Below are 27,111 nucleotides of genomic sequence, written 5' to 3' on the forward strand. Positions count from 1 at the left end.
TGCGCAGACCCGCACAGCTCTTATGGAAACGGCTCTTATTCCTCCTGCCGGGGACAGCTAACGGGGTGCTCTGATCAGCCAAGGTGTGTGTGGGTGGCCCAAGCCAGGCAAAACCCTCTTTCCTGATGACAGGGCCTTCGAGAGCTGCTGTGTGCAAGGCACCGATTCCCTTTTTGCTTTTAACGAAGCCATTTTTCACCTTGAAAGCCCTGTTACAAGGGACAAAAGCGCATTGCTGTGCCCAAGCGGGGTGGGATGGTGGCTCAGCGCTGGCTCCCACGCGCCCTTCCCGTGCCTCCCGAGGGAGGAGAGGCAGAGACCCCCCGCAGCAGCCAGCGGGGTCCTGAGCACCTGCAGTGGCTGGCCGCAAAAGATACTTCTCCCATTAACAAAGCAGTTAAAAATAAAATAGTGCTCTGGCTTTATTAATAAACATTGTTTTCTGCTGCAGAAGTCCATTTCCAAACAGTAGTAAAGCATTTTGTATAACCAGCTTCACAGTGTCTTCTCTATGCAGAACTCAAGTTTATTTTTAGGTACCTCCCTGGGGCAAATCCTATTTCCATTGAAGCTTCACGCCAGCTTAATTTGCACTTCCAGGGAGTTAACAGAAACTGGCCGGTGGCTTCGTAAACAAACACATCGCTCTGCCTTTTAGCATGGCTTGTTCTCGCTCTCCCGGCCTTTCTTCTGTGTGATCTTCAATTATTAGGCCCATTCTATGTAAAAATTATCTGCAAAGCAGATGCTGTATTTCATTTCAGCCCCTCCATCGTTGTGTGCTATGCCTGAAGCCTCCTGGGGCAGCAGCAGGGGCAATTTAACTTTCTCTGGGTTCTCTTTCTTATTTTACAATTTTGAACCTTTAGGAAGCCAGCATTTCTTTTTTTTAAAGACCATTACTTAGAGTCTAATGTACTTTTGAGTCTTTTGACGTCTGGAAATAGGTGTTATTAAGATAAAATATGACTTTTTTCAGGGTTTCAGAAGGTCAAAGGTAGTTGTTTTTTTTCCTTTTACAGTAGCTATAAACATCTTCCACTTAAAAGCAAAACCACTCTATTATTCTCACAAATGGAGGGACCTTTCCACTTGCAATTGAATTTCCTTAACATGAAACAATGCAAGAAGGGCCCTTCTGGTTTTGATACCCCCCCGCCCCAGTTTGATTTATGAAAGCATTTGGGAAGCATACGCACAGATCGCACACGTGCTCTCAGTCAGTGAGGCTAAAATTGGCCGGGTAGCCCCTAACTACCGGCAACAAATCCCAAACATAGTTCACATACTCGGTCATGTAAGATCTGGAAAGGCAAAGGAGCCCTCAGCTGGGCGGCTCACTCCACCTAAAGGAAGCAGGAGGCAGAAGCCACTGCTGCTCCTTATCAAAATAAAGTAATAGCTAGAGTAATAATAATAATAACAATAACAATAATAATAACAACAACAATAATGACAAAAAATAGGAAATACCAACAATAAAAACCCAAATAATGCCTTTAAGGCTGATGCTCTAGGAGCACTAAGATACAGCCCTGTCTGCAGTGGTGAAGACGCAGCAGCTCAGAGCAAACCCTGCTCATACTAAGATTCCTGGTGGCAGGAGATGTGCAGCTTTGGGGCAGGGCAAGGACAAATCTGCTCTGCTCTGCTCTGCAGGGGTGGCGGCGACAGGGCCCAGCGTGGGGCGCGTGCTGGGGTACGGCAGGCCACAGAGCACCTGCGTTAAGCAGCGGGGTTGGGAAGCTGCCGTGGCACTTCCAAAGGATTTAAGGTTTGGTGCCCCCGCCAGCCCCGCCGGCGACACCTGCACCGGCAAACGCGCGTGGGGAGGGAGGGGGGAGCGTTTCCACTGGGGATTTCTGCCAGTGGGGTGCTGGTGAGCGGTGCTGTGCTGGGGGCTGACTGCGTTCGTGGAAGGGGGGGCGGAGAGGGAGGCTCCTGCCTTGCTGCCTGGCTGCGGCATGAATGACTCAGTGCGATACGGGCGCTACGCTGGTTCGTTGTGTTTACTCGCGTTTCATCACGATGAATGAATGAAGTTTGCACTCTTGCATAGAATGCTATGACTCATGTAAGAGCAGAAAAGTTTGGCTAGTAAAATAATAAAAGAGACTTTTGAGGGATCTTTAAATAGTTAAAATATAATTTTTTATCCCCCTCCTCCGGGACTAGCAGGTCTTGCTAGGTCTTAATTCCCACAGGGAAATTCTTAACCGCCACAGAGAAACCAATTCCCAGAGCGTCCCTCCTGCAGCCCTGAAGTCACAACGGGGCTCCCGGACAACCTGCCCTGGTGGCTCATCCCCAGGTGGCCCCTTCTCTGGGGCGGCGGTGGGCGATGCCCCGTGGGCAGCAGCCCCAGCACGGGCCTCCGCTCCCTCGGGCACCTCGGCGGCAGCACGGCCCGACTTCCAAGGTGAGTGAGAGAGAGACTGCTTCGCGGGGCTGCGTCACTGAGAAACGCTGCCGCCGTCCAGGCCGGAGCTGGATTCATGGAGTCCTCTCAGTCCCTGCAGATAAAATTATTAACAAAGTAGATACCAGGCGCAGGCTCGGGGTTGGTGACCGGGTTAGGGAAGAGGCAGAGTGGGGCCACTGGTGAGAGGATGCACAGGGCGAAGGGGGTCTGCCACCCGCACTCTGGCTGCCGGCAGCGCGGGCCCTGGCATTAAACCAGACCACGACGGGCACAGCCCTCGGAGGCTGCTGGCCCCGAACGGGCTGAAAAGATGCACTTCTGGTGCCGAGAGCCATGCCAATGCTCCAGCCCTTGCGTGGCCCCGCCAGCCCCCTGCCAGTTCAGGCATCGCTTCCCCACCCGCCGCCCCGCTCCTTCCAGGTGAGGACAAGTCGACAGCAGCCGTACGCGTGCCCACCCACAGGCGCCAGGACAAGGGGCCAAAATCAACCCAGACGCTTCCAGAGAGGGCTTTTTTTAAATACATTTATTAACCAATGTTAACACATTAAATGACTCTATATATTGCTAGTCAGAGCAGCTTACAAAATGCCAGAATGCATCATAAACTGGACAGCCACAATGAATAATTACAATGTGCATAGTGGCTAAGCTCAACACTTTAATATAGCTTTATGATTTGCAGAAAAATTAATTTTAAATCATGATTCCTAAAACAATCAATTGTAATTTTACCTAAAACTTATACAAAACCAGGCCACAATCTTTTTTTTTTGTTTTGTTTTTTTTTTCTTTAAAACACACAGTTTTCACGCTGTAGTAACTTGGAAATGTGCAACCGTGTCAACAGAGACAAAAAAGCCAAAGTAACACGAATCTTACTTTCATGCAGCTATCAGTTAAATATTACATATTCTGGAATGATTTTACACCAAAAATATTTCCACAATAACTTGCTTTCATAGGGGTGGATCGAAGTTTTGGAACTTGTAAAGTAATCGAACAAGATTGATTTTTAGTTGTGAAGTGTTTTACAGTCACAACACAGAGGCGACAAAAGTTAATTACACATTTATCATCAGGCAATAATGTAGCTGTGGTAATACAAGTTACCGTCTACTTACTATTTTTTCCAATCAACTTACCACTTAATGTCTGCAACATATTGGGCATTATTTGGCAGTATCTAGTCAATTAACTTATATCACCACTGTAAGTAAAAAAGATCAGGATTTCAGTGGTAGTTCACAGAAGTCTTAGTTATATTTTCATCTTTACAATGACCCTGACAAATCCTAGAGAAAACTTTTTTAAAGGCTTTCCTCCTGATTCTTCAGCTTCCATCGTTCCATCTTGTAATTGCTTTCAATAAATATCAAAGATCTAAATAAATATTTACAAATTATTCCTCTAACTTCTCAAAAAATAGCTGGATGATTAATGGGCATATGACTTAGTCTAAGACCAATCTTTGAAAGAAACTAAAATGCGGAGACACTTTAAAAGAAAAGCTATTTAAGTAAGCTTTACATCTATTTAAAAAATTGTCTCTGAACATGGATGCAATTCATATATCTATATATAAAACAAACAAAAAGAAAATCATTTTTCAACTATCGATCCATTCCTATTGGCAATGCTTCTTAATCCAGACATTCTGCAAAATACAGACTTTTTACAAATCACGGCATCTTTAATACAAGAAAATTAACATGCATTATTCTTCATTCTGAGTACAGTGATGGAGCTCATTATTAGGCAATGACCCATTACTACAAACATAACGGCTTCTGTGAAACTTAAGTGATTTTTCTCCTTTTATTATCGAGTTACAATGGACCAGGTGACACCAGATCGTAGGCAGTCAAATGACGTTGGATTGGGGAGGCTGAAGGGGGGGCGCAATAAAGAAATTTGTATGCCTCATAATTCCGTGTATGAATAAAGGTAGTTGTTTTTTTGTTTTTTGGCTTTTCTTATTCTTGTTACAAGCACTCATGTTAGGACAAAGATGAAATGTGCAAACTTCAAAATTTAAATACTCATTTTTCTCTAAGATCCAGCTCAGTAAAAGATTATCCCAGTTCCCTGTGATTTTAAACTACAAGATCAAAGCTAATATTTTGTTATAAAAGTTATATATTGAAAAGAAATAATGAAAATAAAACACAGTTGGGAAATATTTAAGAAAAAATACGCAGGACTAGCACCTGCTGTGTCAACCCTGTTCCCTAAATTCAATCATGTACCCACTGGTATAACCAATAGATAATGCCTTTAAACAGTAAAATTAAGCTGAACAAAACCAGCTCAACAAGGTTAAGAAATAAATGTTACATCAAGGTAGTATTCTTCGCTTTTCTGAAACAGTTCTATACTTCTTACATTCAGATCTAGCTTTTAAATGTTCCTTTTGTTAAACTTGCATGATTTTTTTATTTTTAGATCTGCTGTTTTTAAAGATTAAAATCTCTGTAAAACCTAAAAATGTTTTAAAATTTGCTGAAAATGCAACAAATCCTCTAGTTTAAAATTATTTAAAGTAACCTGCTCCCACAGATGTTAAATTCATTTCGCTGACAAAATTTTGGAGGAGCGTTAAACAGAAGACTGAAATTACTGTGCAAAATTTCTTTTACGAAAAGTGTTTAAAGGCTGGTGCAAAATGGGAAGCAAATTCTAAACAATTTTGGCTTCTTGGAAACAAAAACCGCTGTGTCTGAGAATAGCAATCATCGGGGTGGTTTTCTAGGGGAGGAATAACTCTTTCATCTTTTTCTGCGGCAGGTACGTTTGTGTTCGGCATGCCAGTGCTCCTGCTGACACTTGATGGAGCAGTAGGAAGTGTTCCAGCAGCAGTGGTACATGGCCTCCTCTTCACAGTTGTAGCACTGGAGAGAACAAACAAGACAAGATTACCACCCTCGCAGAATCCCTCCTTACCAACGCACAGGCGTTCTCACCTGCTCCTGGATGCACCAGCACATGCAGAGCAACGCTTCTCGTTCATTGATGCTTGGGGCATCCAGAGGCAGGAGGGCATTTTTCACACGTGCTGAGTAAAGCAGCGGTCTTTAGCAAATCTGCACAATGCTTTCATATTTTCCGGAGTCTGGATTATTGCTTTTGAAAAAATCATCTCTTATTTAAGAAAACTCATCTCTCAGGGCACTGGACTGACATTTTTCAGCCACACAGTGCAGGAACCATCTTTTACCCTACATTTGTATAATAGCACCCTGATCTATGCCTTAAAAGGTACGATAAATCAACAGGCACTTCTGGAGTGAACAGGTTCTGCGCAAGCTTGAAAATCGATGTTTCTGAGGTTTCTTTACAAGCTTGACCTGTCCAGAGGTTGCTGGGGAAGATCCTTTTGGGCTAGGAAAATCTCAAAAGTCACAACAATAACATCACTGAAGAAAAGAATAATTCATTGCCAAGTGGTTTGTTATAGCCCGTTTAGGGTAGGTCTGCAAGGAGGCTACTGCCCTTGGGGTTTGCTGACGGCCAGACAGCGCTGCAATCTCGTGAAAAGAAATGCTCGTGCTACATCAGTGCTACTGAGAAGAGAAAGAAAGTGCCTTTTCCCTCAAGGCCCAGAAACCAGAGAAGGCCTGTTGTACACAGGATGGCTACATGGGCTCTTGCCCCTTGTCATGCCTGCCAGGATGGCACAAAGCTCCTGAAAGAAAGAGACGCTGCACAGCCCGTGATTTCTGCAGAAATACTTGGTGCTGGGGAGTGCTGCAGCAAAGCGGATTTCCACCCCCGAACACACAGAATGGCCCCAGTTTCCTGGTATCTGGAAGAGCTACCTGGAAAATAACCCTGTGGCCTCTGAGGAACTCAAAAAAGGGAAGCAACGTGCTGGTCAACACTACAGGTGGTCAACAAGGAGGTATGGCACCCAGACGGGCAATGTGCCCTGTCTCCAGGTGGTGTTATACCCCTTCAGAGAGTGCTGGAAAAGCATTAACTATCATTCTGACAAAATCCTGTGAAGTAGGGTGGTACTGCTGCTAAAGGAACCACTTAGACTCAGCGCCCTTGAAAGACAAGTTCTAAGGATCTCAGATTTGTCTTTCTGAATTTGGTCTGCTCAAAATCAGAGAGTATCTTTATAAATCCAGTCTGAAATACTTATCGCATGATGGGGAACAGAGGGAGGGATATCACACGGTCTGTGCAGGCTGCTATCAAACCACAGAATAACACACAATTTACTTTTTATGTCCCGTCTTGCTACAGCATTGTTAATAAAACAGAGAATTACAAAGAAAACAAACCCAACTGCCTTGAAACAAAACAAAAACACAACCACCCTACACACTACTAAAAGACAGATCGAAGAAAGCTGACATTTACATTGGCTAAACCAGTAACTATTTATTTACATCAGCAATAAAGAGACTGCCCTAGCTGCATGAGAAGGGAACCTCTCCATTTTCCTTTTATAACTTAGCTCCAGGGAAGTTTATTTGTAGAAATGTCTGCAAACAAGCGTCCTCTCGAGAGCTGTTTTCCTTGTTTTTCATGTTGCTGGCTGCCCACAAGCTTGTGGGAACCATTAGGATCATCCGCTGGAAAGGTGCAAGGAACAGCTGTGTCTCTCCGTTACATACAGCATGGGCCTCAGCCCAGAGATCAGCTTCACATCTGCTTGCTTGGAGAGATCAAAAAAGCTAAGGCAGGAGAGGACAACTGATCCGTGGGTCCTGCACTTCCCTTTACATATGCTGGCCATAAGCGTGGGGTGTAAATCTCCACTTACAAAAGGAAGATAGTGTCATCTAAGCTGGTACCAGCACATGTGGCAGAGAAGGCAAAATGCCAGCTGGCCTCAGGCCTCCTCTTTTCTTTGTATTTTCCTCTTTCTAAACATTATCAATCACTTGGGTTTTTGTTTCAGACAGTACACATCACGGACAATGCTCATTCACTTAAAAACAACCTGTTGTAAGTTAGAATAAATATACATGTATATATAATTAAAAGAGACGGGTGATAAAAATTATCTACAAAAATGAACTATGCACCAATTTAAATGAGGCTCATATGCAAATAAAAGAACTGGCAGAAATTAAAAAAGAAACGCTGTCAAGACTGGCACTCCAGCCTGTGTTCTGGAGGCCATCAAACTGCATAATCTCATAATCGTTACCCCTGCCTTTACATTTCTTCCTTTCCTTTGCTATTTACTTTTCTGGAGGTATAAAAATGAAATGGGATTAAGCCAAGGGGACTGTGACCAGTTAGAGCAACAGAAAATGTTGTTGTTTAACTATGTGTTAGGCTCCTAAGGGCTGGGAACACATGTTCTCATGTGCCTGTACACCACCAGCAAAACGATGCCTTCATCCTGACTGGATTTTTTTTTTTTTAGGTATGAGAAAAAGACAAATATAGCGTGAATAACAGCAGCTGTATTCCCAAGCCTAGACATCTGCATTACGCAAAACCAGAGGTCTCTGCTTCTAATTAAAAAGCAAAGCCACCAAAAGTCATTTAGTATGTGTGTTAATTACACGAGATTTTGGTAAGGAGGTATCATTATAATAGCAGCATACAAGAGTGGTACTACACACCAGGGACTGTCATTAGTACCACCGAAGGAAAAATCACTGGGGAGTGGTGTAATTGGACCAACTCCAGCCGCCTGAGGCTGTGTGTTGGCAGGCAGATCCATTAGCTTGAATGCAAAGGTGCTTATCCTTACCCTCCCTCTCCTACCACATGCAAACCAGCTGCCGGTATGATGCCTTCACTTAGGGTGGCGATTGACAGATAGTTCTGGGTCCACAGAAACAGGCAAGACTGTCAAATACTCTTTATATCTTTAATAGTCTTGCTCAGAAAGAGGCTTTATGCGCATGATCATAAGATGCAGTGATACGGTACCAGGACACACTCTGATTAGGCTAAAGGCTATGGTAAAGACACATTGGAGCAGATGAAAGTGAGTCTCGGGAGTCTCTTTCATAAATTCCGCCTTCAAAACCACCAAAAAGCAGCTATAGCTAAGAGTCCAGACTCACAATCAAGTTACTGTGATTGAGTTACTGCGTATCAGCTGAAAGGTGGCAACACTTCACATGTGCACTCTTAACTTTTGACAGAAGAGAGCTAATTTGACGCAGTTCTATAGCAGGCAAAGGCAATTCAATTTTCCCCTCAAGTGCCACAGGCAAAAGCATGCATGCAGACACCAGCAGCCGGTGACTCATTAAACACAGTAACTTGATCAAGTCGGAGACCTAAATAACTTCTCTAGTCTGCAGAGATAGGTAGACAGGGAGAAATTTTCTGACAGAGACCCAAGCACTGCAGTATCGTAACACCCACAGTAAAATCTCTACTAGGAACGGGAATGAAGACTCTACAGGAGCTCTGCCATTTGAAGTAATTCTTCTCTTTACAAAAACCCAAACTCCTAACTGTGGTAGTCAGCAACCCATTGTCTCGCCTTCGTATTTATTTCAGTCTTCTACAGAACAGAGTTTTCTCTGCAGGGGCCATCGTTTCATCTGTAAGAACAAGGAGTAATGAGGCTGAACATAAATAAACAGCCCTTTTACAGCGGAAAACACACAGGAGCTGCAGGACGGAGCCGGGGCTGGCTGTCCCCGGGCGGCAGCAGCAGCGGGATGGCGGCTGTCCATCGCCGCTCAGATCAGCGTGCCATCTTGTGGCAAGGCACCCGCACGCTGCTCAGCCGCACCTGGCAAAACCGAAGCTCAAAAGGAGGAGAGCAGAGAATCTTGTACCCACCCTACTGCGTGTTATAGATAGCTATTACAGTGCAGTGTGATGCCCTGAACGATGGCTTTCGTCTCCTTGTTCTATGAAAATTAGGAAAGAAATAGCGAAGTTTGTATGTGTAGCAGGCTCACTGCTCCTCAGCGTAACAGTTGCCACCTGCACTCTGTTAGAGGCTAGCAGCACAGTATTACAGTACTTGCTATAGTCTGAGTAGATGCTGTACAGCCATGTGGGAGAGCACACTTCTGGCTTGAAAATAAAACACGAGACACAAACCAAACAAAAACGGGGAAAGGTTTGCAGCATGTAACAGAATGGTAAGTTAGATGTCTGTTTTCACTTTTCTAAAGGGCATACAAACATGTTTTTTGTAGGTAATGCTGCAGATTTGGGCTTAAGGACTGAACAAGGGAGGGAAACATGTTTCAGAAAGTCATGTCTTAAATACAAAAGAACGTAAAAGAGCTGCAGAAAAAGCTAGGAGAGGGAAAGGCCGAAAGGATATCACTGCCAGCGTTATTAGCAGGGGAATCCAAATTGATGCAGGCAGATATTGTACCCTCTGGGGTCTTGAGATCAAAGGAGTGTGAACATAACGCAAAACATGTCTTACATGGAGTAAAACTGCATTTAGAAAAAAGTATTTTGATACCAATGCCTGACTGGACTCAAGAAGATGGTGCTGTTAACACTACATAATTAAGACAGAAAGTAATCATAAGATGGAAAGTAATCAGAACTTCGAGTTGAAATTTGGAGGTTAAGAAAATTTGAAAGCAGTAATATGAAGGAGAAAACCTTAAAGCTGAAAGACCAGTGACAGAGCAGTGCAGTTAAAAGTAAGGAAAAAATCAACTTCTATTGGCCTGCAGTATGCATTATATATTTCCACTTATTCTCTTGTAATAAATTTCTGACACTTACCCACTGCTTCTTCTTGGTCTGGGAAATCAGTTGCTTGTGCTGGCCTGCTAGCTTCTTAATTTCTTCTAAAAATTCTTCTTTGCACTTCTCCTTTACCTGCTTACATTTTCTGTCCATCTCTCCTTGTGCATTGGCCACAGCTTTATTTACAGCCTGCCTTTTCTCTTCTTCCATCTCTGTACGCAGCTGCCATAAGAAAGTCAGCAAAACACGTCAGTGGACAGCTATTGGAATAAAAGTATCTTCTTTAAACCTCTACTCTTTAAATCTCTATTACTGATGTGGGTGGAGGTCACATAATTAGAGATTTCTCCTATTTAGAAAACAAAAATTTCTCTAAAGGAGAGAACTTTTAGAGTTGTAACAAAATTTCCATCCCATACGAAACATTCAAAATAAAAATGTCACTGTATTTCTATTCTGCTAGGCATCCACAAAAACAGTTAAATAGTTTCCATGTGTATTTTGCCAACAATCAATTTACAAATTTATGAATTTATCTTAGACAAAGATTTTGTCTTTTCCAACTCTACAACTGCATATAAATCTACAGCAAGAGCACAGTGGAAAATACAAAATAGAATACCCCTGAGTTCAGTAAGAGGTACCTTTTAGTATTCATTGTCAGTGGGATTCCTTTGCCCTTGCTCAGTTATCTAAAAGTTTGGTGTCTTAATCCTACAGGATTAACACTTAAACTCCCTAGGTTCATTCCATAGTCCTTCTTCCAGAAGGAAATTCATCTTGTCTTAAGACAGGTACTTAAGAGAGGTCAGACAAGTCATCCTCTAAATTTTCCTGCTCTCTCCAGCCAAAGGTGACCAGCTGAGGCTTAGATATTGTATTTTAAACACGTTATCATTAGATAAGAAAATTCAAACAAATTTCAGCGAATCTGTTTAGTGTTTAGGTCAGAAGATTGACAAAAGAAGAATTATTTATGAATAGCATTTAAACAATGCCATTGTTTACAACCACACTTGACAATGGAGACAAAGGCTTTGGAAACAGATACTTATGAATGAACAATTAGTTTCATTTTTGGATCACAAACTGATTTCACTGGACAAGAATCAAAAAAAGCAGGAGTTTTCTGTTTAAACTAAGGTCTGTTGGTATAGAAATGGTCTAAAAAGCAATAATGAAGACTATTTTTATGTGGTCTCTTTGGAAAAGGTTTTTTATTCATTTTCTTAAGGGTGGATGTTACAAAAATAGAAAAGAATGTGAAAAAAATCCACACTCCTCCTCTCCTCAAACCAGAGTGTTGGTGGTGCTCCACAAGTGTTACCTTTTCGACTGCTTCTCGCACAACTCTCTCAGTTTCTCTTTTGTGATCAGCTTTCATCCTGTCCTTGAAATCATTAAAGATTTTGGTGTATTTGTCATGGCACATGTTCTGACACACTCCATCATTACTGGTCTGGGTGCTCCGATGCAGCATTTTTGGAGAAGAGGCACTTAACTTCTTGGTCTGAGTTGAGACTGAAACTTTTTCAATGGGCTGAGGCATTGTGGGAATTTCCTGGCTTGAACTTACTGCTTCAGTTTCAGGTTCTGGCTCCTAAAGAGAATGACGAACTTGTAAATCCAGATATCAAAATAGAACAAGTTAACTTTCAGATCCCCCTGGAGAAAGAATGTTACACAACTAATGCCAGTGCAACTAATGTGAAAGGTGTCTGTTGAAGACCTCTAGTGCTAACGGGACGTGGGATCCCTGAGGAAAACCAGCATGACAGCGCGTAGGCTCTTTGGTCAGGCTTTTCTGACTTCAGCTAGGAGCCCTCCAGAAGGAAGGACACATATGTCATCAGTATGCGACACTCACCGGCCTCATTTCCCAAAAAGTCGGCCAACATCAGCAGCTATGCTGAATCACTGCCGATCCCTTGGGATTACTAAAGGGTTGCTATAGATTTTTCCCCCTACCATTCTCCCTGAAGAGACTGTAGCTGTGTGGCCAAGGTGCCTGAATTGTTTTGGCAAACTCCGGCCCAACAGGCTCCACTGGAGTCTGTAATATTCCACTGATTTCATAGAACTGCTGCAAAGATTGATTAGTACTTCAAAGGTGCTTTGAAGATGAAAGGCTAATGAGCGTCTAAGTCTTGCTTCCAATAATATAGAACTAGACTTGGATGACCACAGAAGCTTTCTGTAATTACACAATTATCAAGAAAGAAATCATAGTTACTGTAGTGTACTGCACTGAATTTAGCAGCCTATGATATTACACTGTAACACCAATTGTTCCTGCTCTTTAGAACAGATGGAAGTAATATCCCTGCAAACTTTTATTGATATTTGAAGTTTCTGAAGACATAGAGGAACATTATTTGTGTTTTTTTTTTTAACTTAGATTTTTTAAAGCTCATTTAACAGTGTACAGACAAAGCACACAGTCCTTGTAACACCAGACTTGCTCAGGACTGGACTTTGTGCTTGTCTGTGTGATGGGGCACTGCCCACACCAATGAAAAGGTTGACTGTGTATTCCCTTTTGCAACCAATTACTCTCTAATAGGTCACTGTGATTGACTTCTGGATCACTGACCAAATATGAGCAGAGCTAAGACAGCAAATGTTAAGACATAAATACATGAAGCAAATTACAGCATTTGCTCGACAGAAAACACAATAAAAAGGACGAGGCATCCTGAACTGTAGTCTCTCTATCTTGCATGCAAGGACAGTTTGTGCCCCAGGGAGCACAGACTGTGTGTCACTGCCTCCATCAATGAAGGTGCCTCACAGAGCTAGCCCTGAGGTATCAGATACAACAGGGAGGCAGGTGCCCAGATATTAAGAGTGGCAACGTCTGTATTTCAGGCACCAGGGCCATCCCACATAACTCTGGTGCTAAAATACCTGAACCCTCCTCTGTAATGGAGTCCTGAGTCCTCTTCCAAGGACTGTGCGTATGTGCAACTTTTTCTTAGTGTTCAACATGCAGCTGAAACAAGGCCAAGAAAAAGTACTCAAAAGTTAGGAAATATGAAATTGATGGCTGCCTCAGCAACTGCCCCCTTGTGTGCAAGCATAATAATACAGTCCCTTGGTTACATGATCAGAGGTTTCTGCTTCCCCCGCTTCATTCACTGTGCAAGTTGGATAAACAAGGAAGGAAGTTCCACAGACAAGGGTGGATACCACAATTTATAAACTTAATATTCTTGATTGTGCAAAATACGTTCTAATTTCTGCTGTTTATAGACTTACTAACTAGCCTGAATTTGTCTCATTAAAAAAAAAAAAGTCGTAAGCTGACTGTTGACTTGTTCATGATACAGAATATTACCACAATCACACCAGTGGCTTGCATGTGGGAGATGCAGTTATGTTTCTTAGCAAGGAGGACCAAGCTATGGGGCTGGAACTTCCAAGATTAATACTGTAAAATCAGTAAAAGGTGACAGAAACCGAGGGAGTGTCTATTAAAATTTCAGACTTTTTGTACTTTGCTGTCTCTACAAACATGGTAATTGAGGTTACTTACTTCTTTCTTGAGTTCCATACTCTGGTTACGTCGTCCTTTCTTTGCTCTTGGTTCCTGAGTAACCTTCAGCTGCAAACATTAAGAAAAGCATATTGAATCATTCCAAAAAACAGTTCATATAAGTAGCATTCATTGTAACATGACCAATGTACCTTTTATTTGCAATTATTTAATTTAGCATATAGAAAGTTGAATACTCTTCTTAAATGAGAAGTGCACACAATAAACTTTCCACATTATCACTGATGACTATGACTGCATGAAGGAACAAAATTAATGAACAAGTTCTAACATTCCATATGTATTTGCTAAAATACACTTAATCATTCTTTTCTCCATTTCACACATAAATTCAAACACTTGTTTTCTGGAATATTCTGATATCAGTGACCCATAATTAGGGAGCAAATCTTGTTGGAAGCCAGAAAACAGCAATAATTATAAAGAGAATGTATATGTGTAAAGATAGCAAGATTATCCAGACTTGCTATAATTGATTATAACTGTATGCTTGGAGGGGTATGAAACTTCATGCTTTAGAATAAAAGCCAATCTCCAGCAATAGAAACAAGGGTGAGATCTCAGTGGATGGTATATTATCTTACAACGGCTTACAGCAAAGTTCTTACTCCTGTCTTTGAAGCATCCCGTACTAGCTAGTGTTAGTGACAGGATACTGCAGATTACTACAGAGCACTGAGTGTGATGGCTACCCTTATGTTCCTGTATCTGGGAAACCAGAGAAACAGGTATAAGCATTAACCAAATGAAGGATGAACAGCTGGGGTGGAAGAGAAAATATGCAAACGGGCACTTTAAACCTTATGACTGGCACTTCTGAAAAACTGGGAAAATGCCTCTGTTGTCTTTCATAAATATTATTTGTGACCGTTTTCCGGTTTCATCATACATTGTTGCATGACTGCACACATGACATTAAATAAAGGGCCTACAAAGGGTTAGCTAAGCAAACCAGGCTAAAAAAACCTAAAACCACTCTGATAAGGAGCATCCCCTTAAAGCAACATCCAGTTTTATAAGCCTTAAGTTTTTAGCTACAAATTGGATGATAGACCTGTTTGACAAAAGGGCAAAGGAAGGGGGTCAAAACACTCTGATTTTTTAAAATACAGAGAATAGTGGTTTTAAATGAGGAAAGAAGATGTTGCCAGGGAAAAGGCTGCCAAAAATATAGAGAAGCATCCTGCAAGCTATGAAAATCTTGCTGCCAAGTCAGTAATAGTGAATATGTAACCCCCTCTTGAACAATGAATGACTAGCAAGGTTCAGCTGTGATAAGGGAATTTCCATATGGCAATGCAAAGTTTTGTATCTTGGCACTTTGTGCTTTTCACTTTGTTAAAGCAATATAATTTTTCTTGTTTTGCAGAATTATTTTTAATTACTTTAATCAGTTGCTGGTCACGTGGTCCTCAAGTGCAATGTTTGCAGCTAACTTTAGTTGGACTTGCTGAAAATGTCATGGTTGGTTACTCAGGGATCTGTAACGCAGAATACAGTCCAACGTGAATGTACTCCAGCTGTGAAAAGGCTGCACAGCTACAGGGCTGTCCCTTGATGCGAGTCCAAGAAGGCAGTGTTGCAGTCTATCTGATATCCATGACATTTAACTTGAACATTCCTATTTAACTTTAGAAATCTTGATCTGTCTCATCAAGGTGCTGTAGGTGACAAACATTTTAAAACTTCCCAGAGGTCAACCAAGAAACTGAGGAAAGAGGAAAACTCTATATTCTTGCTATTACTGAGCCACAAAACATAGGGAAAATAAGCCTTTGAACCTTTTCTTGTCACCACAAAACTGCAGACAGAGCACAAGGCTAATTTAATAGTAGATTAATCAAAAATATGTCATCTTTGTACCCTTTAATAAATTGCCCTGATTGCCAACTTTGTGGCAGCACTCACCTGCTCATTGCTGGTGGAAGAGATACTTGACTCTGCCTCCTCTTCCCCTTTATCCTCATTCTTTGATTTCCAGAATCTCCCCTCACGAAGAAAACGCTGGTGCAGTTCCAGCTCATCACAGGCCTTCTTCCACCCCATACTGCGCTTCACATGCAGCCGATGGATGTTAACTGTGATATCTTGAATGTTTTCAGAGGGGATCCAGGCCCTTTTGAATACACAGTACAGGCAGGTTCAGAAACATTAAATACAGATGAAGGACCTTGACCTGAGAAACTGACTTCAAAAGCAGTTTTTCACAGTGGCTGATCACTGACAACTCCTTTTTCCCTAGAATTTTTGTATATTCAATACATTTGAAAGAAAACAGACTGCATACCGTTAGACATTTGTGTTATTAGACACATTTGTTAGCTGTGCGTGCTATGGCTGAAAGTCTCTTTCATTTTTGGTGAGCCACACACCTCGCCCAGCACCAACAGCAGTCACATCTCCTGCCTGCTCTCTTGCTAAATGCCTTAAGTCAGACACAGAAACATCTTTACTGAAGGTTCGTATGCTAATCCAATTTAGCCCTTGACCTCTTTGCTAAAACTGTCACGGAATGTACCAAATTATCACCTCGAATAGAGACATTTTGCAGTTTGGTCCCCTGTCTATCGTGTGAAGACTTTCATGCTCTTTTGGACTGAATTCATGCCAGTGACTTGGTTCCAAAGGTACTTTGTCCTCTTAAATATTTTCAGAGAGTCCTCATAGAGTTAGATGGGCAGCTCTTGACATTTTGAAAGGTTATACCAAGCAACACTGGACATTAAAGAAAAAGAGTCACTGCCATGCACATCTACATAACAGAGTAAATACCGTAACAAATTAAATGTCTGCAGACAGATTCTCAGTTCTTGCAATATAAATTTTATTTCAGTGAAGCCAAAGAACCAATGCTAATCTACACCAACCAGGAATTTGGCCTTTCGTCCAAGTCCAGCACAGTAACTAAGCAATGGCACTCTAGTAAAATGGATTTTGCCTTTTCTATCAGCACACGTTTAAGAAGTTGCAAGCACCTCATCCCACAAGTGTCATGTTACTTTATTAAATAGTTTGAACCTGTGCAAACTTAATGCCAAAACTACTAATGAGATAAGCTGTATTTGCCAACAGATTCAAGGTAAATCATTCTGTGACTGAGACACAAATAAAGATCCTTTACCCACTTTATGCCTATTAGAAAATCTTGGTAGTTCATATAACAAATGAAAACATGTTATATACTCTGCAAGTTACACTAAAAGCAATTTAAATAAACAGCCTCATAAAACACTTACTGAATTGTCTAGGCCCTTTTGGAATGCACCAAAATATACCACCTTCCCAACAACCGTGAATTACTTTGCAATTGTCTCTCCTCCTCACATTATAGGCATATAAATCAAACAGCAAAAAAAATCAGTACATCCACTGTAGTAACACTACTATACCCCCCCCCAAATGGTGAACAAACAACTAGAGATGGAAGTAAAAGCTGATCTCTAAAAGTGAAGTTTCCAATGTAAAGTTATGCTCTGAAATTGCAAACTGGCTCACAGCAGGAGCTCTGTCAATGTTCTAGCAGTGAGACAGAAACATTTGTGATGTATATTATGTTACTAAAACACAAAATTGCAATGTGCCTGCTCAGAAGAGAAAATTGCACAAAGTCAATACTGCTGGTAGTAAGAGTACATTTCTGTCCAATTTTCACCTTCGCCTGGATTAGCAGGCTGCCACTGATTTGAAGAAACAGTTGAAGTTTGCTTGCTTTATTTAATTAAAATGGCATTAAGTAACATCCCTATGGCAACTGTGGAAAGGGAATCTCTGAGCCATTTGGCAACTTCGGATGTTTTAGACTGAGCTCTAAATTTTCTGAAACAATTATGGCAAAGTACTCAGTCTTTCTAATGTTGGCAACTAGCTGAGCCAGGATTTACAACATGATAGATCAGGTAAATTCTTTTAACTATTGTTTGTAAAAAGCAGCACATGGAATTAATAAATTACCTTTGGTGGTGATGGCCAAAAAAGCGAACATCAACTTGATTGTCCTCTTTCTGCATGACTTTGGCTGGCCAAAACCCAAAGCCTTTCATTTTGGCCCAAACCAACTCATGATTAGGTATCTGGAAAAAAAGTCGTATTTATTATTGGATATGAAGTATTATATTGGTATCTCCCACAAATATTTTGCTGTAATACTATGCTAGTATCTTAAGAATATGGTTGCTGTTTATGTCTAGTGCTATTTCCGTTTTTATCTTCTTACAACACATATTTCTCTGCCAGATGTATTGCTTGGATCAAGGTAAAAAAAATACAGTCTGAAAAGGATGTAACTGGCTATTGAAAACAGAGATCTTAAGCAGCCCAAAAATGAAACTTGTCTTTATAGCTTCATCCAGGACCAAAGTTTTATTTCTGTAAGCTCCTTATTTTCTTGTGAGACTGTTGTAACTGGCTGATAACCAAGCTTTATAACCTATATTGTTACAGCTTTGAACTTCAATCAACATTTCACTTTTTGTAAAATATCTAGGCTTACAGAGTCTTAACCATGCTTTTGAAACAAGCCTACTGAAATGGAATATTCAATGCATTAATGACACCAAAACTGCAGGCTTTTATACGAAAAAGCAAACAAATAAAAATCTGTGTCAGCAACATACACAAGGATAGCAGAACCAATTGTCAGGTCGCGCGTTTGACAAATAGAAACAGTTCTTGCAAAGCTGCAGTTCATCCAGCTGAAAAACAAAAAAAGGTAAATAAGCCAAAAAAATCCTATTTATGTGACTTCAGTAGTATCCCTCTCTTGTAAGTTGTAACATTTTTCAGCCCTGCTTGCTAATCTGGTGGAGTTACTTCTGTCTGTGCAAACTAGAGGTGTGAAACTGAGGTGAGCTGAGAGAAGATGAAAGACAAGCTGCAGAAACGTTACTCATGTTTTAGAAAAACAAGGCAGAGGGAGGAGACTAATTCAACTCTTAATGACTTATTATAGCTAAAATGCAAAGAACAGTTCTTTAAATTCATCAAATATTTAAAATACATTCTGAAAGAAGTAATTCAATTGTACAAATGGAGAAAGTGTGACAGCTCGCCTCGCTTTATTTTTTGGTCTCCTCTGAATGTTAAATGTTTCAATGCCAATTACAGAATTTGGTAGGAATCTCATCTCAGATTCAATTTATATTAGCAAGTACAATTATTTCTAGTCAAACTATGTATTACTAGATTATTTTCAAAACGGAAAGTTGAATATCAGTATTTTGCAAATGATAGTCTAGTTGGAAAAAAAAAAGGAATTCTGACTCAGTTGTTAGAAAGTTAGGGGAAAATTTGTAAAAAACTTCGTACCCTTTTTATTTTTGTAATATGAAGAATAATTTTCTTAGATTCTGAAATGAAAATCAAGTATCGTGTCTACATCTTGGTTACTTGGTACTACTTACTTCATGACATGTGTCTTTGTAAAGCATCCTCGCTATATCAGCTTGTTCACTGTCCGCTATAAATTAAAAATAAACGGTATGAACAATCACAGTATGATCACAGTGCTCACAAAGATTTGCAGCTGTCATTGCTATGACTTTCATGCTATAATTGTCTTGCTTGAGAATACAAAACATAATTCAGTCACTTGGATAACTCTTCCATTTAAAATTTTCAAACAATCAGTTCTGTATTTGCTTTCTCTTTCGTATTTATATGCAAAAATACCTTTTGGAGCTTTTAAACTGAACAATACAAGTATGTATCTGAGGAGCAGCACCAGGGAGACAGGGCTGCTCTTCATATGGATTCAGTTTCTTTCTCTGCTAGTGTCTTAATGACACACTGCAATTGTCCTAAAACATGGCTCTCTGCTATCATCACTTGACCGGAACACAGGTACAATCACGTAAGTATTTCTGCTCAGAGTAATGCTTCATAGACTATTTATCACTATGCGTTTCCCTTTACACCTGTGTATTTCTCTATTAGCACATCCACATCTCCCCCTAACAACAACAGCATGGATCTGATGCTGCAAATAGACTGGTCCCACCCCGCTCCCAGTGTCCCTGATGTGGGCTGTGTCTGCAGGGGGGAACCACATCCTTCCTGAAATGATGGCTCTGGAGAACCTTGTTACAAGACCTGGCTATACCTTCTGGATGTAGTGGTGGTGTTTTTCCACTTCCAGTCAGACTGTCCCACCACATCAAACAGTCACTTATTACCTTCCCAGTGGCTGGCAGCTTCTCTGACAGCTGTACCTCCACATACTGCACCAGCAGGACAGTTCTAGTGTGGATGTAGCTATATTTGCTGTTGCAGTATGGCAGATACTGCCCACGAGTGAAAACTATGTGTCTACAGTACATGTTTCTGGTGACACAGCACATCAGACATCAGACCTCTTTCCACCCTAGAAGAACACATGTATACCAGCAGAAATCTGCCACTTATGACTTAGGCTGCAGAGGAAACAGGATGGCAAAGGTGCAAATTCCCACTAGCAGGTTTAGCCAGAGAGGATGAAAATAGTCGTGTAGTAGGTGGGCCAGAAAAGACCCTGCGAAGTCCTCTTGCAGCTTACTTTGATTTTTAAGGGCTCTCAAATGACCTCATCCACACTTAAGATTATCTAATACCAAATTCAATCCCGAACTTGTGAGTTTCCTACAGGTAAAGATAAATCAAATGAAGCAAGCAGTAAATGTAGTACTTTACCTCCATAGAAAATCACTGTGTTGTGTAGAAGCAGCTGAGCATCTGCTTTGAACTCCTCATAACTCCTGTACTTTCCTTCATTTACTTTCTACACAAAAGAAAACATAGGACTGTGAAAAAACTGTTAAAGTGCTGTACCTGTTTTATGCAGAGAAGCTTTCACAGAAATCTGCATTATGCAACACAGATCAGACACTACCTTTCCTGCATACAGAAGGAATACTTAAAACTCTTTGACATGGTTTGTTAGTACCTGAACGCTGGCTGCATTGGTCCCTTTATGCAATGCCCAGAAGTAAAACAGGTGCTTTAATACTTGACTAAGTTTAAAACAAAAAATCTCTTGGTTATAACAAGGTAAATCTGGAGTAGTTTCATCATAAGGTGTGGCCCAGAAGACTTGTTCAAATGAAAATATATTCCCTGAGGTGAAGATTGTGTACCTTAAAATACCAGCAAGTTTCAAATCAATGTTGACTGTCATTGTAATTCCAGGATCTTCACTTGACAGTCAGTGTTTTCTGATGAAGGCTGATTGTCTTAGTCTTCCAAACTCGTCACAAATGCCTACATGGAGCCATGCAGTTCATTTTCCTAGTGTGGTCTTTTGTCTGATAAGGAATGCAGCATTTTCAGTTGTGCTCTGTCAAGAACACCTATGAGAATTCCAATCATCAAACAAAACATCATCGGTTTCTAGTATGTTATCAAGGCCAAAAGACCTTCGGTGGAAGCAGGTGAAGGTGACACAGTGAAAGGAAGGCCTGACCTATTTTCAGGCTCAACCAGTGTTGCCAGTACTTCAAGCCAGCCAGTAGTGCTGGTCTCCAAAACTGGCAGTGAAGCTACCGTTTATCTGTGTGTTTCAATAACAATAATAAAACAAAGGCTTTTCACATCTGTGGTTGTAAAGGGCAATATATACTATGGCATTGCACAGTAATCCAGTTGCAGCAACGAATAAAGATGAATATACTGTTCATTTTGGTCATTTGCAGTTGATTTACATGAGTCATGGTCAGACCTTCGGTTCAGAAAAAAAGGACAACATATTTACTAGTACTTCATTTTTGGAACAATTAATGCAATACAGATGTTTTAAGTGAGTCTGGTTTTTTCGTGATCAACAAAATGATTGGCTCTTTATGAATCATCTAGATGTTTATAAAGCTGCCACCTACACAAGGCCTTAATGACTAAAATTGGAACATGGTCAAAAATATTGGGCCAGATATGGAAACATGGACATTCAAGTCCCTATTCAGTGACTTAGATAAAGGGTACTTTCTCTAAAGATTTCAGCTACCTACAGTTCCTAGTAAAACCTTAGTACAGAAGGACTTGAGGGTACTCTATGTCTGAAAACTAGGCACCACTCAAAATGGTTTTACTAGGTTACCTATTTATGAGGAAAAGTTTGAAATTTTAAGCTCCCATATCCAATACTGGATACAATACTGAAATACTGATCATAAGGAGAATTAAACAGGATTAGTACTTTAGTCCTTAAGGTTTATCTTCACTGTTAAAAGACATCATAAACAGTGTGGAAGTTAGAAATCAAGTCACTCTACCTCCTGTATAGTAGGAACATCAACAGCTGAGTGCACCAGCCTTCTATACATTGGGTGTTTGTTGTCCTTCCCTTTCTTGTTTAGATCTATAGCCTGAAAGGACCATGAGACAGTGTAAGTTATTGCATTTAGAATTTGCTTAAAACACATACACAAAAAGATTAAAAATGCAATAGTTTTTGGAATATTTCCGGTGGGGAATACAGAAGGCCAAACTGTAGATCCACAATCTGACAGATTACATGTGTCTCAAACCTGAAAAATGTCCATTTCAGAGGAGCCACAGGCCCATGGTTTAAACTACTCCTGCCAGAATGATACTAATCCGAGCAATGAGACATGGTAAGTGTATGTTGAAATACACGCACTCCTTATGACACGGGAAATAAAATGACACCTTCTTGTAGCCCTCCTCCCTACACAGTCACACATGGCCAACCAACTGCAATGCATCCTCTACAGTGCAACCCAACACTTCGATAAACTTCCCTGTTCCATACTCACCCGCTCCTTCATACGAGAGACGATGAACCGCAGGTATGTGCTCATCTCTTGTTTACTTGTGTTTTTCTTCTTGATACTCTGCCAAAGAAAAACAGGATCATATTATTATTTTAAACTTGACTTCAGAATTCATCCAATAAAATTTTTCTCTGCATCACAACATTATTTGAAAAGGTAACTTTGAATCACGTATCACACAATTTTTTAGGGAAAATCTTTTCTGGGAAATTAGTAACACTAACACGTCACAACTATGTATGTTGCTTTAAATTATGTCTGGGCTAAGGACTTCAGCTACAGAAGAAATACAGGTTCTATTTCCACTTGTATCCATAATACTTTGTCAAAACCTCTCATGTAAAAAAGTGTCTAATTAGAATAAAGCAATGAAGAAAGGCATTTTAGGGAGCAGTTTAAAATTTATTTAATGGTCTTTTTATTATCAAGGCATTAATACTTTGAGTAAAATAAGAAATTATTTTTAAAAGAATATCCTGTACCATCTACAAATTATGTGCTTACTAGGCAAAATGACACCGCCTAGGAGGAAGTCAAATAGGCTCTAGCCAGTAAAAACTCAGAGCACCTTTTACTGCTCGAGAAACATAGCAGTTGTTGATTTTTGTGGTTCTTCCATCATAAAATCTAATCCAGACTGCTTCTTTTCAGCAGTTCAGGATCCAGAGTTTTTCCTCCTCATCTTAGACTAGTATAGAGACTTATCCCCACACTTCAAAGTCAATGCAGGCTAGTGGGAAGCACTGCACACAGAAAACACACTGCTAAAGAGAAGGTGGCTCTCTGCAAATGCCTAGCGCGCTCTTACAAACCAGCCTTTCCAATTCCAGGTCACAGCAGCTGTGCACAGTTCTGCATGGCCTTACAATAGCTGGCTGAAAAGTGCTTTCTCCTCCTTGCTCTTGCCTCCAGTAGTTATCCAAAACAAAAGCGCAGTGAAACAACAGCATGGGTTCCAGGTTTATTATCCTGAAGTGATTTCTAACTGCTCAGATCTCTTGCAAAAACGTTTACTCCTCCTCACACCTCCGAATGCACTGAGCGCCAAGCTGAGTTCTCCCCTTCTCACGCCTCACATCACCACCTGTATGCAAACTGTGTGGACCAAACTGACTCAGTTACACCTGCATCCTCAAATTTTGATGGCCTTTAGCAAGATCCACGTAATTATGCAGATGACTGTTGCTCAGCAAACACAAGAAAAAACAGAATCCATGTCCTAATAGGCAGCTAAAAGAGGTACGAGGCTTATGAACTATTAATCACTAGAAGTGTGCTATTTTTAACTGAATTACTTATATATGACTCTGAACATACAGAGGGAGTGGACACATTGAGTACAGAGCAACTACTTTTACATAGTTACTTGGCAAGAGTAAAAATTACACATTAGCGCAGAAAAAAATGATAGGATTTGATTGTGTCTCCTCTGCTTATATTCCTCCTGCAAGACACTGAAGACACTGAAAATCACAGGCTGGCCCTTGTGCTACAGCAAGTGTGCAACCTATACATCTCAGGATTGTACTTACTGCCTCCTTAAATCAAAATTCACAGCACTACCAATGAAGCTGTTTATTTGATTGCTTAACAGTATGCACAGAATCATTACAAACTGTGCCGAAATACCAGTTCAGTCATGAACCTATATAGATACTACAGTATGCATAACAACACTATATAGCTTTTTCCTGATAAGACACTACCACTGCTGGGTAAAATTCACTATTGTGGAAAGGGCCAGCACCAGGTCTTTCTAACACTCACAGTGCTTTTAAGCATTACTTTCATAGTATTAATGGTTCCCTGACCTTCCTTCCAAACTCTGGAATGAGACAGAGTTTTACCCTGCGCTGTACGTCTGAGTCACCTTCTGTATATTCATGTTTTAGTTTGTCTGTCATGAGAATGTGCATTCTGCTGGAAATCAATTCACCTATTCAGTTTTGCATCAACCAACATTGCTACTGCAAATGCAACCCCAAATGTGCATTAAATTATCTGCATTATGAAACGCTGCTGTCATTTTAGGCCCTGGAGTGCTGTATGCTTGCTAATGACACAGCATTTTAAAAGACTGAAACTTATTAGGACACAATAAAATTCACTTGCACTGACTAGTCCTTCTACACCTCCTTGTCTGACATGGTTCTGAATTTATCATCCTTTGGAAGTATTTCAGAATTCATGCGAACCGTTTTTCATGCACTGCTGGGCAAGACAGTTTCTAAGAGACTGTGTTAAGATAGATGGTTTACAGTCTTATCCTTCAGATCATAAGAAAAGATAGATAGCTGGCTTTGTATCGTTATTGATGTCAGCAATTAGTATCATCTTAAGCACCAACAAAAATGATATAACTGACTTGCCGATTCAGGCAAACTTGAATTTCTCCACTTTTCCTTCAATTCCCTACACTGATTTATTTAAAGAAAAATTTGATCTCCAGGTTCCTCTACTAAATGTTGAAAGGCAATGAATTTAGGGAATCGGAGCCTATGAGCCAGCAAAATGTCTTTTTACGGCAAGGTTGCTCACCCTTTGTAGAAAGCAAGTTATAATCCAACCGCTTCATTCACTTTTCAACAAAGATTAGCCCTTTAGGAGGTACCACTCACACATTCTTTGGAAGCTATAATGGAAAATGTGTAATTTTTTAATTAAAAAAGCCCTACTTTGTATTTTGAAGACTTGTAGTGTTCTCAGAGAAGTCAACTTAGAGCCACTTAAAGCAAGAAAACAGATAATACTAGATGGGGGATATGATTTGCATAAAATCTATTTATATTGCTCTGACACAAGAAAATATACCCACTTTCAGGTCCCTTTATAGCCAGAGTGATATAGAAGTAAGTATAAACGAAAATTAGGTCTTTTAATTTCCTACTTTTGGGAAACAAAAACAGTGATGGTGGCTTGTGAATCTGTAAAAGTGGCGAGATCCACTGTGTATCTTTTCCCACAGTCAGATCTACTAAGATACGCTACTGCAAACCTCATTACTTAAACAAGTTTCTTTCAAGGAGACTGCTAAGATTCAATCCAGCCCCAAAAGATTATCAGGATCTTTATACTTGTAGATATCCTATTTGTAGGATATACTATCTTAATATAGGATTGTACTAGGCCTGGCTGGGATGGAGTTAACTGTCTTCATAGCAGCTCATATGGTGTTGTGGTTTAGATTTGTGACCAAAACAGTGTTGATAACACACTGATGTTTTAGCTCTTGCTGAACAGTGTTTGCACAGTGTCAAGGCCTTCGCTGTTTCCCACTCTGCCCCCACAGTGAATAGATTGGGGTGGTACACAAGAGGTTGGGAGGAGACCAGGCAGATGACCTGAACTAACGAAAGAGATATTCCATGCCATATACTGTCATGCTCAGTAATAGAAAGGGGGAGGAGGGGCTTTAAGGGAATTAGCCATCTTTTACTTGGGAACTGGCTGGGCACCAGTCTACCCATGGAGGGTGGTGGGTGATTGCCTTTGCATCACCTGTTTTGTTATGTTTTCTTTCTCTCTTCTTCCATTTCTTCATTTATTAAACAATTTTTATCTTGACTCCAAAGTTTTCTGGCTTTTACTCATCCTTTTCTCTTTCTCTGTCCCACTGGGACCTGGGGAGAAGTGAGCGAGTGGCTGTGTGGTGCTTAGCTGCCTACCCGAGTTAACCCACAACAAGGATGATTCCTAAGTCACACCAATTTTCAGAGAAATCTGCAACCCTTCTGCTTTGAATCACGGTACACTGAAAGGCTTGGTCAGGCATACATGTTTACCTAGGGGATGTAAGAGTGAAGTAATAACCTTCACAGCAGCAATCCTCATGTAGAAGATTAATGGGATCTGCTAGGTGGAAGGCCAAGACTGCAACCTAACTCTTTGCTTGTGAGTGTAGGAAATACCTTACATATGCTTTATTCTCTGCGGCACATCTATTTCTTAGAAGCTGGTACCTGAAGATCGGATTTACATTTCTTTTTGTATTCAATATTCCAGATTAATAATACTGCTTAGCTGTTAAAGAGGGTAGCAATATATTGCACTGTGCAGATGTGACTTATTTAGCAATTCTGACATGCTTATAGTGCAGGAATTCACTACAAAACTTTATGAACCACACGAGGTTAGCAGCAGCGAGGGGTACTGCCAAGAAACACTCCATCCTGCAGCAGCACCGTTTATGATGGAAATGACTATTCTATGCACCCTGAGTTGGCATGTAGCTCTCAGCTCCCAGGGTGACAATGGTCACTATGCTGCCGTTGCTGCAGGCTTTCATTTGAAGAGAAAAAAAATAGAGAAACTCTAAGAAATGCAACGTGTTAGTGCCAGCATTCTGTCTAGCTATAAGCATTGAAATTACATTTTCTCCATGTAAAGGAGTTACCCTATAATCTCCCATTAACGAATTTTTTTTTTCCCTTCCTCCCTCAACTGTCATGTGTATCCGCACATCAAAGAGCTTCATTTCAGTTCAGTTATGGATTAGGTGAAGGTTGCTCAATGACAGGTACACGTTTCTAAGGCACCAGTTCCATTTTCAGAAGCAATTCAGGTTTCCAGGGGTATATCTGCAGAGGGGAACTATGTGCATGAGTCTATCATACACTCCCCACTGCTGTTCAGAAACCCTTTGCTTTACCCACTGGCCCTTGGATTTTTTTAGGGCTTAACTTTCCAGAGGAATTTGGTGGTACATATGGAAAGCTTTACTGCTC

General features: G+C 40.7%; 1 protein-coding gene across 7 annotated transcripts in view; it reads right to left on the reverse strand.

The window, feature by feature from the left end:
* Window positions 1–2,939: 2,939 nt before the first annotated feature.
* The window catches only part of ZMYND11 (zinc finger MYND-type containing 11), a 113,619-nt gene continuing 89,447 nt past the window's right edge, over window positions 2,940–27,111 (reverse strand). For all 7 annotated transcript variants that reach the window (XM_087729834.1, XM_087729855.1, XM_087729825.1 and 4 more), the window contains 11 exons: window positions 22,370–22,447; window positions 21,866–21,958; window positions 20,292–20,379; window positions 19,028–19,083; window positions 18,242–18,319; window positions 17,580–17,698; window positions 15,537–15,744; window positions 13,608–13,676; window positions 11,400–11,672; window positions 10,109–10,294; window positions 2,940–5,313 (listed from right to left, as the gene is read on the reverse strand). In XM_087729834.1, coding sequence (XP_087585960.1) covers window positions 5,191–5,313; window positions 10,109–10,294; window positions 11,400–11,672; window positions 13,608–13,676; window positions 15,537–15,744; window positions 17,580–17,698; window positions 18,242–18,319; window positions 19,028–19,083; window positions 20,292–20,379; window positions 21,866–21,958; window positions 22,370–22,447 — 1,371 coding nt within the window. In that variant the 3' untranslated portion in view covers window positions 2,940–5,190. The remainder of the gene's footprint in view (window positions 5,314–10,108; window positions 10,295–11,399; window positions 11,673–13,607; window positions 13,677–15,536; window positions 15,745–17,579; window positions 17,699–18,241; window positions 18,320–19,027; window positions 19,084–20,291; window positions 20,380–21,865; window positions 21,959–22,369; window positions 22,448–27,111) is intronic.

The sequence above is a fragment of the Nipponia nippon genome, unplaced genomic scaffold (assembly GCF_047370975.1).
Source record: "Nipponia nippon isolate SJK-2023a ecotype South Korea unplaced genomic scaffold, ASM4737097v1 scaffold_1, whole genome shotgun sequence".
In the NCBI taxonomy this organism is placed as follows: Eukaryota; Metazoa; Chordata; class Aves; order Pelecaniformes; family Threskiornithidae; genus Nipponia; species Nipponia nippon.